Source organism: Ananas comosus, linkage group 9 (genome assembly GCF_001540865.1).
Source record: "Ananas comosus cultivar F153 linkage group 9, ASM154086v1, whole genome shotgun sequence".
Taxonomy (NCBI): Eukaryota; Viridiplantae; Streptophyta; class Magnoliopsida; order Poales; family Bromeliaceae; genus Ananas; species Ananas comosus.
Window position 1 is genome coordinate 2,670,512 of NC_033629.1, and position 21,494 is coordinate 2,692,005.

The following is a 21,494-nucleotide window of genomic DNA, read 5'->3' on the forward strand; positions in this document are numbered from 1 at the left end:
ATCTCCCTTTCTCTTTCTCTCTACCTCTATATATAGAGAGAGAGAAAGAGAGAGTCCGGCTACTATACTCTTATGAGTATAAATCTTTTTGTACTTATAAGTTTAGACCGTTAGACTTTCTATCTTGATCATTTTCATCTGTTAGATTATATTGTTCAACCAATCACTTACTCAACTAAAGAACCATTGTCATTCTAATCGAGAACCACTATCATCTTACTTGTACAGTCCATCATCTAACGGCCGAAAATTTATAAGTGTAAGGAACCTATACACATAAAGAATATGGTAACTCTAGATTATATGTATCTATTATATAGTGGATATTTTATTATTATATTATTATTATTATTATTATTATTATTATTTAAGTACAAATGTACGGTGATCTCCTCAACTGCACCGTATTCTAAAATAGCCCTCTCAACTTTATTTTTTTTTATTTAATTTTTTATGCCTAGTCAAAAAAATAAATTTTATTAAATTTAATATTTTTGTCAATTATTAACTTTAATTTATTTACCAAAATAACTAAATTTTCTAAATTTGGTGAAATCACCAAATTCTCAAAATTTTTTAATTCAAAAAAATTAGAAGCTGCATCTATTCGTACTTACTAAAAAGTAATTAAAATTATTAATAAATTTGATAAAACTTTCTAACTTTTTTAAACTAAAATTAATCATTCAGCATCAAAAAATTAGAAGCTGGCCTCAATTAAATTTTAAAAAAAAGGAAAAATGTTGAGGGGGCAATTTGAAAATAGCCAATAGTTGAGAGGGGTCTCCGTACATTTTCACATCTATTTTATTATTTATTTATTTTGTTCCCGTGATATGAGAGGTTGTCCTTGCTCTGTTTCCCGTGCCAAAGCTGACAAAAAAAATATATTATTTTCTTTTTCAAAAAAAAACTCAATTTAATTTTTTTTGGTGTATTATTATTATAATAATATTGGTATCATTATTATTATTATTATAAAACATTAAATCAAGTACTTGTAAGTGAAACACTACAAGAGAAGTATAAAAGTTTCCAAAGCGACGTGTCTCCCATTTTTTATTTTTAGTTGTTTAATCCTTTTTGCTTAGAATCTATTTTATTATTATTATTATTAGTAGTAGTATTAATTAACCACATGTATAAAAATAATAATAATAACAACAACTTATCCCAGTGCTTGTATGAATCCCCTCTCGCGCTCAAATTTAATGCGCGTGATATTTTAATTATCAAATTTTTATTTTATTATAAATTTTAACTCGGGTGTTTTAGCTTACTCTAATTAATTAAATTATGTTGATGTGTTAATAATGTGGCAGTGATACGATAGTATTTTAGTTGATGAATCATGTTAAATCAGATTAGATGAAACAATCGTTGTTTTTTAAAACTTAAACTAATATAGAACAATAATTTTTTGTATTTTCATATTTAACATCCTATTATATTTGGACTAGAGACTTTTTGATAGATTTATGACTTAAATTTAAATTAAAATTAAAATAGGAGAAAATTAAATTTGTTAGGAATCTGACGTGATTCGAACTTAGAATCTATTATTCTCATAGCATGTAAAAATATCTAAGTAAATTTCACTCAAATTTTATTGGGAAAACTTCAAAAACTCCCCTAATGGTTTCGTAGTTTCTCTCTTTGTCCCCATATGGTTTAAAATATATTAATTTGCCCCCCTGTGGTTTCTTTTTTCTCTTTTTCTTATCAATTTCATTATTTTTTTCTTAAATCAGTGATAAAGTTAAACTTAAAGGGTACTAAAGTGAATATTTGATAAATCCAGATGGGTATCTGAAGTTTTTTGTATATAATTTAATAAAATATTAACGAAAAGTTACCAAAAAAATAAAAACGAAACCACAGGAGGGCAATTTGATATACTTTAAACCACAGAGGGGCAAAGTGAGAAACTACGAAACTACGGGAGGTTTTTTGAAGTTTTTCCAATTTTATTTATCAAACTTTAGTTTATTATGAATTTTGACTAAGAAAATAAATAACTTATCTTAGTGCTTGTATGATTAAATTTTATTAGATATATCACATTTTCGAACTCATGTGAATTTGGATTGAACTTTTGAACTCCCTCACAGAGAGCTCGAAATTTTAAAATATCGTTAATTAAAGTTTTTTACTATAATAAAAAATTTTAAACTTTTTTTATAAGCATTTAGTTACTAGATAGTACTATATTTATGGAGAGTGACAACGAAAACCCTTTTCCACTTTATTAGGATCCGTTCAAAATTAAGCACGGAAAAATTATTTCATTCATTTTTGTAAATACTATGTCGTTTATAATAATTCAATTATAAATGCAGAGTTACTATATTATCGGAAGTACAGAAAATTTGATATTTTCGACTTTTTGATCTTTGGATTAAGAATTATACGGTTAAGATGATAGCAGTCTCCTCATGGTTGAATAGTATCTCTAGGATTGAGTAGTCCCCATAAAATAATAGTATTAATCTAAATATTAGAAATGATCAAAAGAGTTAATTTAATGACCAAAAATTTGAAAGTACTAAATTCTCTATACTTCCAATAGTATAGTAGCTTTACTCCAATTACACTATAATTTTTTATAAAATAAAAAAAATTATATTTTGGTACTTTTTGCATAAATTTTTTATTTTTTATTTTTCAATAGTGTTGGAATATTAAATTTTTACCATCTAATCGATCAAATCAATGACGGAAGCATAATATCGCAAATAAATTAATAATTTTTAAGTATAACATAATAGAGATAAATAACCGTATTCTATAAGGTTTTCCAAGAAAATTCAAATGGTACAACAAATATAAAAGAAATTAGAAGTGATTTTAATGTTACGTCCCGCTTTTCAAAGGTTCATCCATCCCAGGATTACATTAACTCTAACATACTTAATTCTCTTAGGTACCGTTTGATTCGGGTATAAACAAGAACTAGCTATTACAGAAATAGATACAAGTATGAGAATAAGAAAAATAGTGTTTGAATAAAAATTGAGTTGTTTCCGGAAATAAGAAAAATATTAGATAGTTTTATATAGAAAATGGAGGTGTTGGTGAAACTAACCGAGAACTACTATATTCGGATAAAAAATTAGCGTTTGGGTATAAAAGGGGATATGGGCCTATCTCTATCCCTATCCCTATCCCCTAGCGTTTGGGTATCGTTTGGTTCGGAGATAAGCAAAAAATGACAATTTCAGAAATAGCTATAAATTGAGGTATAACCGGGGATTAGATCAGTTTTATATTTGGATAAAAATTGGGTTATTCCTGAGAATTAAAAAAATAGCGTTTGGTTAGATAAGATGAGATAAGAAAGATAATGGATTTTATAAATAAAAAAATAATGATATTATTCTTTTATTATATTTAAATTTGAATTTTTAAATTTTTAAATTTAAAATTTTAACTTTGAAATTTCAAACTTTGAAATTTAAAATATCAAAATTTAAATTTTAAATTTAAATTTTAAATTTAAAACTTTAAATTTAATATCAAACTTAAATTTGAAAAATAGCAAATATCAAATTTTAAATTTTAAAAATTAAAAATAATAATTTANAAATTAATAATTTTTTTAAAAAAATTATTATAATATTTAAATATAATTTATTATAATATTTAAATATAAATAATATGTATTAATATAGTACAATTAATAATTTTATAATAAAAATAATGTATTATAATATATAATATATAATATTTATATAATTTAGTTTTAATTCAATTTATAATTTTAATTACGTTTGAAATTAAGTATTGGAATAGTACTATTCCACCAAAATGGTGGAATAGCAAATCCCACCGTTTATCCCCCGAACCAAACGGGGCCTTAGAGCGCAGTTTGGTTCGGGGTTAAGGGGTGGAATAATCCCTTAATCCCGAAGTTATTCTCAAACACCCAATTTGGGGGGTGGGGTTAGCTAATCCCACCCCACTACTCCAACCAAACAAAACATTATTTTACCGACTATCCTTCTTATCCCACATATTCTAACCAAATACTATTTTACCTATACCTGGACTAAATCCAATTCTCAACCAAACATAAAATTACTCTAACCTGACCTTAATCCCGAACTTAATTTTATCCATGGAATTACAAGCTTTTACTTAATTCCGAACCAAATGGTGGGTAAAATATTCATGACACAGACCAATGGGAGAAGAGGTTTTGAGTTAGGCTTCAACATCTGCGTTTCGCCCACCTTACGCCTCTCCTTTTCCCCCAAAATCGAAGCAAAAACACACCCAAACACACACACACACACACTACTGGATTTGACCTCTCTCTCTCTCTCTCTCTCTCTTAATCTCTCTCTCTTAATCTCTCTTTCTCTCTCTACCCTCTCTCTCTCCTCTCTCTTAATCTCTCTCTCTCTCTCTTCCCGACACTGTATCTCCTCGCACTACCTCACTCTCTCTTTCTCTCTCTAGACCTTTTCCCCCTTTTTCTCTCTTCTCCATTTTTATACTGCAACAAAGAATCCCACAATCATCTCCTCCTTTTCTCTCTCTCTCTCTCTCTCTCTCTCTCTTCTTTATGTCTCTATATGTGATGAAGTGGTGGGCATGGGAAAAACAGAGGATGAAGACGAAGACCCACCTCCGCCACCATTACTATTCTTCTTCTTCTTCGTGAGATCTCTGGTTTGATCTCATTTTAGGGAGACCGTGTAGATCGAGGTAGTAGAGCTTGTTTACAATGTGTGCTCATTTCTTGTGATTTGTCGCTTAAATCCTTTTTCTTTTTAGGGTTCGTTGCTTAAAAGAACGTTTTTGGCCTTTCTTTCTTTGTTTAATGATGTAAATGCGACGTCTTTGTCGGTTTCTTCTACGTAATCGCTTCAGATTTCGCTTGAAAATGCTTTCTTTTTTTTGAAGTGTAATGTTTTTGGGGTTTTTCGACCCAAATCGCACTGCATATTTGTTTGAATCCTTATACTTTTTTCTGTTAATTATTAACTTCGTAATTTTTGGATTTTTTTTTTGGGGGGTTAACAAATCGCGCTACAATTTGTTTCAAATCTCACTCCCGTTTGAATCTTTTGTTTTTTGGTTAATTGTTAACTTCTATTTTTTAATCTTCTACTTAATTTTTGCCGCAAAAAAACCTAAACATTTTAGGATCGTAATGTGTATGAATGTTTGTATATATTTTGGTTTTTTCCCCCCCTAAATGCTTGATGTTGCACATTTTCACCAATGTACTTCCACAACTGTCTCTTATTAACAGTAAACACCAATTTATTGTCTCAACTTCTTTTTTTATTTTGAAAAAAATGGCAACTGTTTATATAATGGTCCTAGAAATTTAAATCTGTACATTATTGCTGTTAATTTCTGAAGGAAAATTTCCAAGCTCTCTAGCACAAGATTTGTTACATTTTTTCAAAATGCAATCTTATTTTTTAAGAAATATCCTTTTCTGCAGCAATCTTAGGAAATTTTTGAATCAGGAAATTGATCCAAAGATGGATCAGTATGAGGTTTTGGAGCAGATTGGGAAGGGGGCGTTTGGTTCAGCTCTTCTAGTGAGGCACAAGGTTGAGAAGAAGAGGTGGGGGAGTTCAAAAACCATTTTTTTTTCCTGGGTCTTGTTATTATTTTCTCGAAGTTTCACAAATTTTGTACAACATTATGAAGTATTTTGAGGGTTACACATTACTACTTTGATGCAGATATGTCCTGAAGAAGATCCGTCTCGCTCGCCAGACCGATCGGTCCCGTCGGTCCGCACATCTTGAAGTGAGTTTTCTGGATATTATCAAGTTTTATCTTCGGCTGTTACATTTGATGATTATTATATTTCCAGATAATTCTATGTTTCTCTTTGTTAAATATAAAATTTAAAAGCTTTTAGAGAATAACTGTTGTTTCGTATTATTTAATATGACATCGAAGCAAGAAATCTTGAGTTTGAGTCATGCCAGGCTCCTATCCTGATATTATTAATTTCCTCTCATTTAATTCAAGTCCACGCTATGGGCCTAGCAAAATGTTTCGAGCCTAGGAGTGAGGGGGAGTGTTAAATATAAAAATATTTAAACACTGTTCTCGACTAGCTTAAGCTTTTAGAGAATAATAATTGTTTCGTATTTAACACTCTTTTGAATGAGTTTCTGTGTTGTGCCATCCATATGTCATTTTTAGTCCTCAATAGTTTTAAGCACTCTTTCCGCCAAGTCCTAATTCAAATATTTGTGTGGAAACATTGATGTATAAATTTGGTCAAAAAGTGATGCAAATGGGCCATGTCATTTGTGCACTATGACATCCTAGTCATATTGCTTTTGAAGCTCATTGTTTCTTTCAGAAACTGATTCTAAAAGATTTGTTAATATATAGTTCACTCTCCCATCATCATTGTGCTGTTGCTTACAGCTGTAGGCACAGGAATGAACCAAAAGGCTAATTTGACATCAATGGAATGTCTAATTTGCTTTTGCAGATGGAGCTTATATCTAAAGTAAGGAACCCTTTCATCGTGGAGTACAAAGATTCTTGGGTAGAGAAGGTAAAATTTGTTCGTTCTTTTTTATTCTTCGTTAATCTTAAAACATGCGAAATAAACTCTCCTGTTTTTATTTTTCGTTTTTTTTTTTCAAGAGTTCATTAGTCTCTGTACTCCAAATTATGACATTTACCGTTATTTTAATAGGGCATAAAAAAACTAGCTTAGTATGTTAGGTATATCATCCTGTAACTTTGTTATTGCTTCTACTCTCAGGGTTGCTATGTGTGCATTGTGATAGGGTATTGTGAGGGTGGAGACATGTATGTATCTTTATGAGGTGGATTCAATTGTAAGTCCTTTTCTTCCAATCTGAAATCCATGGTTAAATTTGTGTTTTTTTAAATTTTGTTTGTACAGGGCAGAAGCCATTAAAAAGGCCAATGGAACTCTTTTCCCCGAAGAGGTGGTTAACTTGAGTACTAACAATCGTGACTTTCTTTGCCGACAAAAGTAGTTTCTTTTGTTGTCTAATCTATGTTGCATTCATGAGTTCTTTCACTTACGTGCATGCAGAAGCTTTGTAAGTGGCTCGTACAGCTCCTTATGGCACTTGATTACTTGCATGTGAATCACATTCTTCATCGTGATGTAAAGGTAGTCATTATATGCTACCGCTCATTTACGTTGGTCTTTTTTCTCTTTTTTCGAGAAAAATTTACTGTTGATTTTCCTTCAATGTTGTTTCAGTGTTCAAACATATTTCTCGCTAAAGATCAAAGCTTACGGCTCGGTAAGTTATTTTTTAGATATGTTCCAGTGTTTCTAGATATTGAGCTGTACAACTTTCTTTAATTTAAATACCATGTGCAGGTGACTTTGGCCTTGCTAAAGTGCTCACCTCTGACGATTTGGCTTCCTCTGTCAGTTCTCGTCCTAAATTGCTTCATTTCTCTGATAAGTTTATCTCCTATTTTTTCTTTAACGATGGTTGTTTACTCGTATTGAAGGTTGTGGGAACTCCCAGCTACATGTGCCCAGAGCTTCTCGCTGATATTCCTTATGGTTGTAAATCTGATATATGGTCTCTAGGTAAAGTTTTATTCACGAGTAATGTACAAATCTTCAGTATTTTTACGTTTTGAAAGAACTCTATGCTTAATTTCTCTACTATGTAGGCTGCTGCATATATGAGATGACTGCCCTCAAACCTGCATTCAAAGCTTTTGTAAGTCGCAGCAACTCCTTTCTTCGGCCGGAAATTTAACTATTCTTTTATGTGCTACGTGCAACGACCTGACCCGCTAGCAACAATAACTCGTTGGGCCCAAACCACTGGCCCAAAATGCTTAAGCCCAGTTATTATTACTAACGTGTAGTCCTCATATAAACTGATCGGAATCAGTATTCCATCTGATGTGGGACTATTGGGGGCGTTACACTACGCATCCCTAGTTAAGATGTTATCCGCTCTAATGTCATGTTTGCTTACTGTACTCTAGTTTCTGACACTTTGTTATTTGCTAATTTAAATTGACGCCTCTGAGTCATGTTACATTCTCAATTCTGAAAACAAAGATATGTTTAGGTACTTACTTTTTGATGTTTACTTGGTCTTGTAAATTTTAATATATTTAGTGATTGTTGTGGCTCTGTTATTCGTACAACTTTATGGATAATTTCATTTTTGTAAATTCTCTTCCTGAGCAGGACATGCAAGCACTGATAAACAAAATAAACAAGTCTATAGTGGCTCCTCTACCAAGTTCATACTCTGGTGCCTTGTAAGCCCTTTCTCATTCTAATTTAAAGTTTTGATACACGCTTCTTCGGATTTTGTTTTCATTGTATATTATTCTTCTAATGTACGTCCTGTTCTTGATGCAGTAGGGGACTCATTAAGAGCATGCTGCGCAAAAGTCCAGAACACAGGCCGAGCGTATGTATTTGTCGAACCACTATATTCCTTTGCCCAAATGCTTATTGTTTTCATATGTACATGCTTCTGTGAGGAGATTAATTGTGATATCTTTCACATATGCGTTCATTGTTCTTATAGGCCGCGGAACTTCTCAAGCATCCGCATCTTCAGCCCTATGTGCTTCAAGTCCATTTAAAGTCTAGTCCGACTCGCAATATGGTTCATATTCTCCCTCCTTTGAGCGATAACATTAGGAAGATAAGCTTTCCTGATGATGAAGACGATTCTGGGTGCAAGGACAAGGAGAAGAGGCATTCATTTGCGAATGAGAGGATTGTGAAACTCAGCAAACCCTCTGCTGAAGAGAACTCTATTAGTTCTACCCAGAGTATTAAAGATTATTCTAATTATCCGATTCAAAGGGTAAAAGAATTGTCGGTCGGAAGCAGCCAAGCCGGAGAGGTTGGTGTTGATAAAGCAGTCAGTGAGAAGCACTTGAACATTACAAATACCCCTAGATATACTCCGGCGAAGACCTTTGCGACGCCTAGAAGGCGACTGGAGCCATCAATAACATTTCACGCAAGAACAAGCACTAAAGAGGTATGGCCATATAAAATGCTAAATTTCAATGTTAGGGGATAACACAAATCCTTTTTATCAATTTATGAAACTTATCCTTTTATGATTAGAATTTGAGCGATGAGGCCGCAAAGTTTTTTTCAAATTCTTATAATGTAGGGGCTTTTACATACATATGTCCCTGCAAAAATCATCTACTAGGATTAATACCCTGTAAAATGTGGGGAACAGTTTATACAACAGTACATAGAATTTCCATGCCTAACCTTTTTTGCTCCCTTGTTGCAGCTCCATCCGACAAGAACTCCCGTGGAACAAACCGCACGAACAGCGCGAAGAGTATCTCTCCCTTTGACAACCTTCGAAACCCCTCAAGGACGTAATGCCAGCATTCTCCGCCGCGTGGAATCTCCCGACGTCTCAGTGAACACTCCTCGGATCGATCGAATCGCCGAATTCCCTCTTGCTTCCTCTGAAGACCCACTTTTCTCTGTCCGCAAGCACTCCTCTGCCCATGGCTCCTCTAATACTACACCGCGATGTGTCGATCGCTCCATCACCAAGGACAAGTGTACGGTCCAGATATTCCGTACCGAAGGGGATAACGGTAGCGATTCTTCTGATCGCAATCCGACAGCAGCGGATGCATCAAGCAGGGGATCCTCAGACTCGAGGCAGAGGAGGTTCGACACCTCGTCGTACCAGCAGAGGGCGGAGGCTTTGGAAGGATTGCTCGAGTTCAGCGCACAGTTATTACAGCAGGAGAGGTTCGAAGAGCTGGGGATTCTGCTGAAGCCGTTCGGGCCCGGGAAGGTTTCGCCAAGGGAGACTGCTATATGGTTGACGAAGAGCATCAAAGAAACTGGAATGTGACCCTAACCCTAGGGTTTCAGGCCGTCTTCTTTTCGACGACTAGGTACCTTACAAACTGCTTCATCAGTTTTGTTTCGCAAGTCGCTGGATGGACTTTACATGTAGCTCGGAATTAGCTTTTCATTTCCTCTTCTCGAACCTCCTGTTTAGCCTAGGTATCGAATCTCGGCACTTACAACTCTGAAATTGACTATATCTATTAATAGTAAGTTATGCATCCACCATTAGAGAAAATCGAGGTTAGTTATGTTTCACTTATGCATTAGGTTTGTCACAACCGCACGTATATCATAGATGTTATAGATGGTATATTCATGGTTTTCGAGATGTTGCTTTGGTGAACGGCGCACTAACACGATAAAGAACGAATGCTCGATCTGATCTGTTCATCATTTCTGAAATGGAAAGTAAGATTAACTACGACACTAGTTTAGGCACATGTTGATGAGGATCGCTGGGCGAATTAGAAAATAGGAGATTAAAGTTTCGCATCGAACTTTCGTTGTTTATTTTGTTAGTGCACCCTTCATAGATCTGAATTTGCACAATTTTTATTTGGTCTTTGTGATTGGTGGGCCATGAACTTCATGTATCCCCTGAATAGGGTTAGCTGTTAACAGCTAGAACAAAAACTCTACTTTGAAAGTTGGAGACTTTTGAAATATTTTGATGGATATGTAACTTATCTTAGAAGAAGCAAAAATTTCTCACAAGTATTGTGATATTTTTTTTAATTGTGCTTTCTCGAATGCTAAAATCTTTATATTAGACTCTTAAATTCAAAATTTTCACCACTTTCTTTGTGGAGTGGTGCATATTACTTTGCAAAACCAGATGATTCTGAGGGTTTTATAAATGGTTTAGTACTTGGAAAAAGTCTATAAAATTTGACTAAAGATAAGCAAGCAAAGTAATCTTTGTCTAACATATACTTCATAGTTGTTATTGTTAATAAGTAATCAACAACTACTACTTACATCATTTTTCCAAGGGAGGCCAAAATGATAACATCAGCTCTAATTACTAATGAGCTACTTAATATATGTTATGCATCTCCAAGCAATGTAAGGGGGCCAAAAAACTAAAAAAAAAAAAAAAAAAACACATACCAAATGGAAACCACATTCTGAAACATTTGGTTTCCAAATCACACTCAGATTATCTACCACAATTTTTTTTCACATAAAAGAAAACTCTTCATGATTTGAACTTCTAAACAATGCAAAAAAAATTCCCACTAATTTCAGTCAAGGTTGAGAGAAACACATCCACAGTCTATCTCTTCTCAGGAACCTGCAAAAAATTGAGAACAGCAAAACATCCTAATCAGCTAATGCTCACAACAGCAAAGAACAAAAATGCACAGAAACATGTTCAGGAATTTCTTCCACACCAACCTCATGTCCATATGGAGACCTGCAGCATGTGGCGTAAGTCAAAGCCGTGCTCGTCGAATCGCACTCGCTGTCCTTGATCGACATATTCGATTTATCGAGCATGATCGGCCACGGGTACTGAAACAAGTTATCGTTCACCGACGAGCCCAGGTGAGACGAGCATCTCTGCATTGTATTCCCTCTCGGGATCCCCCGCCCTTCCATCGACGCCCTCCTCGGCCTGCTCGGTGGTCTCTCGCACGAGCTGGGCCGCTGCTTTGGCGCGCTCTGCGACCGAGCCTTCGCCCTCGAGGACTCCGTGTTCGCCATGTAATTCGGGCACGTCAACTGGTTCTCATTGCATGAGTTTGCTGCATCATCAGAGTTTGCAAAGTGAAAGGGGCTACTCTGTGCAGTGTTGAAGGAAAACTCTTCAAAGTGGCCACTGTATGTTCTGGGGCTCAGATCAGTTAAAGCTGAGGGAGTTGGTGAAATTTGTAGGTGGATATCACTCTTAGAAGGCTTTCTCTGATGCCCAGATCCTGACAACTTATTCTCTGTGGAATGGCTATTCCTGCTCTTCGACCTGACTCGATCCATCTCGACGATTTTGATGTTCTCCTCTGCATTCCTATCCATGTCCTGCGTGAACAAATTAAGCTCACATATTTTCTTTCGTAGATTTATACGTATGATCAAGTTCTTATGATCCAAATAGTACTACATACAAGTGATGGGCGGTGTCGCGGATGAATCGGGGATCTTCGGTAGGTGGATTGGATTTGAGAGCCGGTTTTTTCGCGTTCGAGCATTTGGATGCGTTGGGCTCGGGCTCGGGCTTGAACCGCGGCCAATGCCTCCATGCACCGAAGTGCGGCGGCGGCTTGTCTTCGCACCAAGTGCCCTCTCACTAGGGCTTGAAGCTTTACTAGGCCTCTCAATGCGCACAACGCTTTCCTCGCCTGCATTGTTACCATTCTTTCAAAACTTTTGAAATATCCAATTCTTTTAAGAGTAATGTTTCCAGTACACTCCACTTTGAACTGTACATCTTATATCCTCTTCATTAAAGGATCATCATTATCTTACTTGATACATCATTTTTTTTTAATTTTTACTATAATTCAATTGGATTTTTTTGAATTTTAGATGGGGAGTGGAAAATCTACATCCATTTTCTGAATGTATAAGTAAAATTTTCCTTCTTTTAATAGGATGGAATCTAATTAGCCTTAGCGCATTGGTCGATTTGAGATCTGATTTGATATAATTGAATTTTTTTAAAACATAATAATTATATATGTATGTACTGAGAAAAAAAAATTGTAAGCATTTTATTAAAGTGAGAACTCCATTGCAACAAAATAGAATGCGGAGGAGATTAACTCTAAATCCAATAACTGAGAAAATATGAGAAAATGTGTGCTGTAAAATCGAAAATACAGATATATTGTATCTGATCAATTCGTACAGAAAATGCTCTGACTTTTAGTTTTAGTGCGAAATCCAATGCACACGAATTCATTGAATTGAGAATTAAATTCTATTTAGATTTGGTACAAACAAAAAAGAGCATCAATTTGCCGTACCAAATAAGACCGGAAAGAAGACTGAATCCTGACAGCCGCCGCCTCCTCGACGGCGCTGCTGCTTCTTCTTCTGCTGGCGGTGGCAGCGGCGTTGGCAGTCAGACAAATCACGGCGGCTGCAGCCTGCGCTGCCGCCACAGCGGCATCCGCTGCCGCTGCCACCGCCGCCATCGCATGCCGTCTGTGCTCATCCTCCAAATCCGCAATCCCAAGAGCGGCAACATCTGCCGCTCCCGCCACCGCTGACACTGACGTCATCGCGGGGCGGCGGAAGCTCCATCTGCGCTTCTCTTTGGTGGCTGGCAATGAAGATGATGGATGTATGCCGTCAAAGTTCTCCTTCTCCTTGTCCTGCTGCTGCTGCTGCTGCTGCTGCTGCACTTTCTCTCTGTCTCTCTCTTTCTTTCCTGTCAAGAAGATGCTTCTGAGCCATTTCCCAGTCCTACCCATTCTTGCATCTCTCTCTCTCTCTCTCTCTCTCTCTCTCTCTCTCTAGAGCTTTAAGAAGTGCATTTGGATGATCAACTGGGGCTTCTTATCATGGAAAGTGTTCTGGCATGTTCATATGTGGCCTCTTAATTTAGTTTCCTATTCTGAGTGTGTTGGGTAAGGTGTAATATCTCCCTTGAAAGCCACTTGCCAAGTTAGGATTGAGATTTGATCCCAAGGTTGTTCTCTTTTTATTTGACCAGCCTTTTTATTTATTCATTTTTTTAATCTTTTCTTTTAGTGTTCTTGCTTTTACTCATATATATATATATATAGAGAGAGAGAGAGAGAGAGAGAGAGAGAGAGAGGGGGGGGTCTCAGCTGCTAAACTATCAGTAGCACCAAATGCTTAATTAGTGCTATCAAATTTTTCATCATTAGATTTATCTCTATGACCATTTTATCAGTTAGATTATACTATTCAATCAACTATCTATTTAACTTTAGAGAACTACTATCATTCTACCAGTATATTATCTCATTCAAGGACCGAAAACTTAATAATACCAATGACTTGATTTAATAGTATAATAGCCTAATTTTATATATATATAGACCTTCAAAAAATTATCTATTCACATGTTTGTCTTTGGAAAGTGTGAGTTTACTTAAATGCCCGCCAAACTTTTATTTAAGTTTGTGAATTGTCATGTTGACGGGATGGTTGGTTCGGGGAGAAAAAGATTTTATTTAAAATTCAACGCATTTTGTTGGCGGAATAGTTCGGCATATATAAATTATTCATGAATAATAAATCTAATAAAAAAATTTATTTTTTTCTAATTTTTGGAGAAAAAAATAATATACAGTCTATTTTATTCAAATTTTATATAATTCGTGAATAATTTAGAAATTAACTAACTATTTTCACTTTTCTGCTTCATTCGGGATGGAACGTGTTGGGAGTAAATTTTTAACAGATCAAGATAAATCAAGAATACCAGATGCTGACAAACTCGAAATAAATTATTATTTATTTTTCTCATTTTGTCCCCTACTTAGAAGTTCAACCAACTCAGAATCCATTTGCATCCCTAGTAATGGATGAAATCATAAGGGGCATTTATGTAATTTAAGTCTACCCTTTTTTTTTGTTTTTTTGGTTACAACCACCCCTTAATTTGCCCATTATGAGGTGAAATTGTAGCATGCACTTGGTGCACTGTGCACCGCTAAAAAAAAAAGGTTAATTTCATACGGATCCCTATAATATAATGAATAGCAATTATATTCCCACAATGTTCAATCCTTGTATATTATTCATACAAAAGTTCTAATATTTTTAAATATGCCCCTCTGATTTGTTACCATTAGAGAATTATTAGAAAATTTTTTATATTTTCAATTTTACCATCACAAATGTGTCCTTCCAAAAGACATAACAGGATAATATAAGAGGATAAAAATGTCAAAAACTAACCAGAGGATAAAGTATTTAATATACGGTTAACTAAATTTTTTTAATGAATTCTAACGGCAGGAACAAATTTAAAAATATCAGAACTTTTGTATTGACAATATATAAAAATTAAATTTTGTAAGAATATATTTCTCTTTTACTATATTTGCAGGAAACTGTATGAAATTAATCATTTTAAAAATTAAAATTCAATCTACTAAATGCATTTTACGATATTCAAAAAGCCTAGAATCTAAATTCAGAATTTTACGACTTTCCTTCCTACGCCGCTAATTCGTGAGATTGTTCAATGCTGCCGACCGCATCAATCAGATAAGATAGATTTTAAATTTACGACACCGATGATGATCAAATACTGAGTGCGGTGCATGAGATATACAGATACACCGAGTGCATGCAATAATTTCTGACTAATAGGGGTGTTATTAAAGGGTAAGTGGGGGATTTATGGACGGGTCAGAACCCCATGTGACCATGCATAAAACACCAAAACACCACAACCCTAATTGTTCACCCGTGGCATGACGTGGCACTTTCTCATAGGCCAGAAATGTGGGTCCCCTTCGTTAGGGCACATTTGTGGCGGTGTAAAAGAGTGGGTCATTTTGGGTTAGGGTGACATTAGTTGTGGTTATGCCAAGCTTAGGGTTTGACACGTGGCCCAGCTCATCAAAATCCAATGTTGTGGTCTCTTTGTTAAAATTAAAATCTCTTTACTTTTCTAACTTTGCTAATTACCTTTTTTTTTTTGTTTTTTTTAAAGCTCGAGATCCAACAACAGCTTGATCCCTTACTTAAAAGGTAAATTAATAATATATATATATATATATATATATATATANTCCGTTAAATATGATCTAGAGTATTCGAAACTTCTAGAAAATAAATTTCGTAAATTTTCGAAATCATAATAAAGTCTATCAAGTGGGCATAAAATAAATAGTCAAAATCAAACGACGTTCTAAAAAAGGATGATCGGATCCTTCAATTCAAGATCGGAGTTATTGATCTTTATCTATGTAGTGAATAGAATTTTCTATTAAAAATTAAACAAATTCCGATTCTTTTACACCGTTAAACTAGCAAGTATTCCATACCGGCCGTTAAAAATTGTCAAATTTGTGACCTCTTGATCGTAAGGTAAATGATGTCGAAAAATTACAAAATTTGATTTCTAGAAGTTTTAAATGCTGTAAATAACGTTTAACGGTGTGGATTGTCGATTCGGAAACTCTATCATCGAAAACAACTTATGAGTACGAGGGCGATCGTGCTCATAATAGTATAGTAGCCGGACCCTATATATATATATATATATATATATAGTAGAACTACAATGCAATCGGAAGCATAAAGTGGTTAGTGCTTTTGATTTTTTAGCCCTTAAATCAACCCTATTGATCATTTCTAATCATTGGATTAATATTATTAACCATAGGGGACCACTCAACTCTAGAGGGACCGCTCAACCCTAAGGGGACCGCTATCATCCCAATTATATAATTTTTGATCAAAGGGCTAAAAAATCGGAAGCACCAACTATTTTATACTTCCGATAGTATAATAACTACACAATATATATATATATATATATCTTGTGTGCTATTAGGAGCACGGAGGCCTCCGTGCTGCTAAGTCATTTTCGATGATGGGACTTTCAAATCGACGATCGGCTCTATTAGACTTGATCTAGCGTATTTGAACTATGTACAAAATAATTTTTGCGATTTTTCAATATCATTTACCTAGTGATCGAAAGGATTCAAAATCAACGGTTGAAAATAAAAATCTCACAAAAAGTTATGATGTAACATTAAAATTTTCGATTAGAGATATTGATCTTGTTATAGATAGTATAAAAAAAATTTTATCAAAATTTCATCTGATTTGATTACTGTTGCTAAAAGCGAAAGTGATCGAAACAAACATGGAGTGGTTTGGTTTTCACATTTTAGACATGACTAACGAGCTAAAAGAGTGATTATGAATTAAATGCTATGCAAACTATATTAATTGTGGGGTACATTATGAGTTATTAGTTAGGTAATTAATTAGGTAGCACTAATAATTACTAGTTGTTGGAGTGTGCATGTTTTAAGTTGTTGGAGAGAAGAGGATTTAGAGGAGTTATTAGTGTGAAAGAGTGCACAAAAACACACAAATAAAAAAAATAGATATATTTTAAAAAATATATAACTGTTTATTTAATTGATCAGGGATTAATTGTATATATGTGTTTAAAAAAACATATATGTGTTTAATTACAAAATATTGTTTTCAGTGATCATAAGTTTGACTAAACCCTATTAATATTTTAAGAGGAGATTAAATTAATTGAGAGAGAAGGCCAAGCAAATCCATGTGACTTTAGAGAAAACTTTATTAGAGAAACTTTATCAATCTTGAATATTATCATTCTATGTTCTACAGCTCTTAAGTGTTTCAGAAATAAAATTGCTAAAATCGCACTAACTTTAGTTGAGAGCGAACAAGAAGATGATATCAGTTGAAAAACTGATAATGCTGAGTAAACAGTTCTGCTTAAACAATACTTTTATACTAATCGTTTTCAAACTTTTGCGAGATCTACAAGAGGCTTTTAAGTTAAATTGCTCTTTCGCTTGGTAAATTATGAGGTGCATGATATTTTGATTTTCAAATTTTAATTTATTCCAATTTCTAGCCCGAATTTTATAAATTTCTACGATCAAGTTTTATAATAAAATATAGTCGACTGAATGATAAAGTGTTGCTGGTGTAGCAGTGTTGTGGTTAACGATGAGGCAGTGACTAAGATACCGCATCATTATCCCATCACTAACATATCGTGATTTAGTCGGCCAAACTGGGATGTGGAACTTAATTGCTACAATCTAAAAAGTTCGAGCCAAAAATTATAACAAATTAAACTCTGATGATCAAAATATCACGCGTCTCATTGTTTGAGGACAAAAAAATGTAATTCAATCTTTCATTTTTTTTTTTTTAATAAATTGCACTTTCTATTATTGGCAAATAAAACCAGGTTTGGTTGCCAATCACATGGTGTGGGGTTCTCATGTTCACATCCTGCAATTAGCATTTGACCAGATTGCTGGAAAGAAACATAGCAGCAACACCCTGTGCTTGTCCCTAATAAAGTTACAGATAACTACTTATTTTATAATTAATGTTTCATGTTTTTTGTTTTTCATGGTTTCTTCTGAAAAATTATAATGCACTAGTGTACAATTTATTCTCACAATTAATGTGCAAGTGTAACTAAGATTATGTGTAAGGATTTTGGACATAGCATATAAATATACATATAATTAAGGTTAAATTTATATAAAACCCTCTCTGTCAAAATTCGATTTTTCACTCTCCCTCCGTGTCATTTAAAAACCTACACATTGCCCTCTTGTAAAATGAAAAATGTTCATTTTGCCTCCTGCCGTTAGTAATCCGTTAGGGTTTCATTTATAAAATATTATTACATATTTTTTTATGCCAAAAATGCACTCAGCCTTCTCTCCTATGAATATGGTGAGGGGCAAAATGGTGAGGGGCAAAATAGTCATTTTATCATCACAGTTCACACCGTACCCTGCTGTGAATTTTTTTATTTTACAAAATAGCAAAGTGTAGGTTTTTAAATGATGAGTGGGGGGGGGTTGCGGAAGTGAAAGATTTTGATTTTAAAGGGAGATTTTCTGTATAATTTGAGCAATAATAAATCATCTATCCATTTAGACGAGGAAAAGAACATTCTAAGTTTTGTAATGGAAATTTAATGCCAAAGTTTGCGAAATTTTAGGAATTATTGTATGGCTATCAAAACTGAAAAATATCTCATTTACCTTTATTATTTTTTTCTTTCAATATACTCCACATAGTATCGGCTGTTTTGAGTAGTGTGTGGGCCTCCGCCCCTATTCTAAATATCCTACATTATATCTATTAAATTAATTTGGGTTAACGAGTTAAATATTACTAGATGTTTAAAAAACAAAATACAGTTTGCCCCTTTACTTAAATGCAAATAGAAATATTTGGTGATGTAGAAGGTATATTGAAAAGACAAAAATCAAAATATTTTTTATGCCCTTACTGAAAGGGTAAATAAGAAAGCGGTGATAGTAGTATGGGTATATTTGAAAAGCCCAAAATGTTAATTTCATAGAGATAAAGCTTATTTTAACAGTTCTCAGCAGAATTTAACTCTAGAGTTATATTAGAAATAGGTTAATGAAATGTAAAAAAGATATTTTTAATATTAGCCTTCTAAGAAGGGTAAATTAGAACGTCGGAAACTTTTCAGGAGTATATAAGCAATTTCCCCTATTCTATTTATTAACAAAATAGTTTGAGAATAATTTAACATGCGCCTCTCGATTTTACAACATGCCTTGATGGTGTGAACGTTTTTCGTTAAACTGTTATTTATTTATCATGATTTCAGAGTAGGGTAGAGATTACAATCTTAATTGATATTATTGGTCCTTTTCATTTTAATAAAGAAAAAAAATATATTATTGGATCGATGTGCCATCTAGTTTGTAGGCATACCAATAGGTCGCCAAAAGACATTTTCTGCAAAAAAAAAAGAAAAAAAGAAAAAAAAGAAGAAGAAATAATTTGTCAATATATAGAACACAAGCATTTCTGTGAAACAACCATTGTACTCTAAAAGTTTAAACTATTAGAGAACTGTGTTTATATAATTTTATGTTTAACACTCCCCCTCACGTCTGGGATCGAGATTTTTTTTTTTTTAGTCGGCCCATGACGTGAGCTTGAATTAAATGAGAGGAAATTAATATGCTAGGGGCCTGTCGTGACTCGAACTCAGGACCTCCTGCTCTGATACTATGTGAAACAACTGTTGTACTTTAAAAGCTTAAGCTGTTAGAGAACGGTATTTATATAATTTTATGTTTAACAATTTCAAAATATATAAATCTGCTTACTGTATTCACATATATATATATTAACAAAAGTGATAATAATACCAAGCAAGACCTAAAACATATGGGTTTTGTTAAGTGGGAGGCTCAGAAAAGTACTATTCAGAATAACTCAGATTGATTTGTTCGAAAATGACATATAAAAGCACCTTAATTTGATTAGTCAACAATATTAATTTGTTTCAAGAAAAATAAAGCATTGGGGTTTTTCAATTTTCATATATGAGGCCAAATTAGTAGTGTAGAACTTTCCCTTTTTTCTTTTTTTTTTTTAATTATTGTTTGTTGTTTTCCCTTTATTCTCCACTAAGCAACCACCACATGATGCATTGGTGCTTAGCTTGGAATAGAGGTTTTTGCACTGGGCTAGCAACAAGTAAAGAAGCACTCTTTTCCTGATCTTAATTAATTTAGTTGCATAATTTAGTTGCACACACTCCCTACAACTTGGCACATGCATGCATATGGAAGTGCTCTTCCCATGTACATGTTGTTCATGTTATTTATTCACCATGCATGCATTAACTCTTTATCTTTTGCACCCTTTATTGCATAATAAAAGCCTATGTTTTGCTTTTATAGAGATTAGGGATTGAAACCTCCCTCTTCTTTCTCTTTGAGAAAGATTGGCTTGAGTTCCTGGAAAGTTCATTTCTTGTGGTCCTTCTTTATTGTGATTATATTCTTGTTTGATTCTCCTGAACAGGACAAGTACACATATGTATACATGCAAAGTATAGCATATATACTTTGTATATTTATGGATGCATATATATATATATATATATATATATATATATATATATGTTGGTTATGTAGCAGCACAAGGTGATGCCAACAATTGAGGGAGTACTCAATCCAGTTTCACTACAATTACTTAATCATTACATCCAAAATTATGATCTTTAAACCCTAAAAATTTCGAAACGCTCTTTGTCGCTCAACCCAGAGTAGAATCTGCGACCTGTAACTTGAAAACAAATGCCTTATTCACCTATATGCGTGATTTATTTTTTTATTTTTTATTTTTTTTTCCATTAGTATCTTTATAAGCTCAACCACTTTTAATTGCTCAATTGACAATAGAAAAGTGCACAATCTAGATTCCAAATTTAGGGCCTAATTAAATCACAATGTGTTAATTGTCGGTTCGTTGGACTCGGGCCGGTGAATCGATATTGGCCCATATTTGGATTCAATTTGGCCCGACTTGGCCCGACCCAAAATCCCTTTTTTGGCATTTTTTGTTTTGAACATTTGGATTTATGTAAGTGCATGTTTTTCTTTTCTAACATGTTAGATGCTTGTATTATGTGAGACAAAATAGGGTATCAATTTGTTTAGGACATGTTTTAATTAACAAAAGAGAAAGTAAAGGAAAAGGAGATTGTATGATATGAGAACAAAAAGAAAACTTAAAATCTATGGTACACATATTTTATTATAAAATCAATGAGTGAAATTCTTTATACTGGACTTGCATTAAGAATCAGAAGAAGAAGAGACAATTTTGGAAAAAAAAAAATATTAGGAAAACTCCCTCTTTTATAAGCAATATAGTTAAAAGAACGCTTTATTATTTGGTGATATATATGACTAGAAATTGGTCTTTCAAATCTTAGATAATATTACTATTTGAGTGAACAATGTTGAACAAAATGTTAATTAAAGTTATTAGCTAATTAATCTAGTATTTATTACCCAAGTTGCGATCTTAAAGGTTTGAATATTCGAAATAGAGTTGTCGAATATTATGTTACGTGTTTCCAAAACCTTATATATATATATATATATATAACTAGGCTGGAATATTATCAATA

General features: G+C 33.6%; 2 protein-coding genes across 4 annotated transcripts; one reads left to right on the forward strand and one right to left on the reverse strand.

Moving 5' to 3' along the window:
* On the forward strand, positions 4,397-10,105 carry LOC109715521 (serine/threonine-protein kinase Nek2-like). 3 transcript variants are annotated; one of them, XM_020240571.1, is made up of 15 exons: positions 4,397-4,710; positions 5,459-5,584; positions 5,706-5,772; positions 6,476-6,541; positions 6,755-6,801; positions 6,899-6,944; positions 7,055-7,135; positions 7,229-7,271; positions 7,352-7,401; positions 7,489-7,570; positions 7,657-7,706; positions 8,189-8,262; positions 8,366-8,417; positions 8,538-9,002; positions 9,270-10,105. In XM_020240571.1, the coding sequence occupies exons 2-15, from the start codon at positions 5,499-5,501 to the stop codon at positions 9,852-9,854; spliced, it is 1,794 nt and encodes a 597-aa protein (XP_020096160.1). In that variant the 5' UTR covers positions 4,397-4,710; positions 5,459-5,498; the 3' UTR covers positions 9,855-10,105. The 3 variants fall into 3 exon arrangements, with proteins under 3 accessions (XP_020096160.1, XP_020096161.1, XP_020096162.1); XM_020240572.1 differs by having other exon boundaries at positions 5,484-5,584; XM_020240573.1 differs by lacking the exons at positions 4,397-4,710; positions 5,459-5,584; positions 5,706-5,772; positions 6,476-6,541; positions 6,899-6,944 and having other exon boundaries at positions 6,789-6,830.
* Positions 10,755-13,540, reverse strand: LOC109715522 (protein IQ-DOMAIN 14-like). Its single transcript, XM_020240574.1, has 4 exons — positions 12,820-13,540; positions 11,959-12,192; positions 11,252-11,872; positions 10,755-11,147 (listed from the first exon to the last, which is right to left on the reverse strand). The coding sequence occupies exons 1-4, from the start codon at positions 13,267-13,269 to the stop codon at positions 11,130-11,132; spliced, it is 1,323 nt and encodes a 440-aa protein (XP_020096163.1). The 5' UTR covers positions 13,270-13,540; the 3' UTR covers positions 10,755-11,129.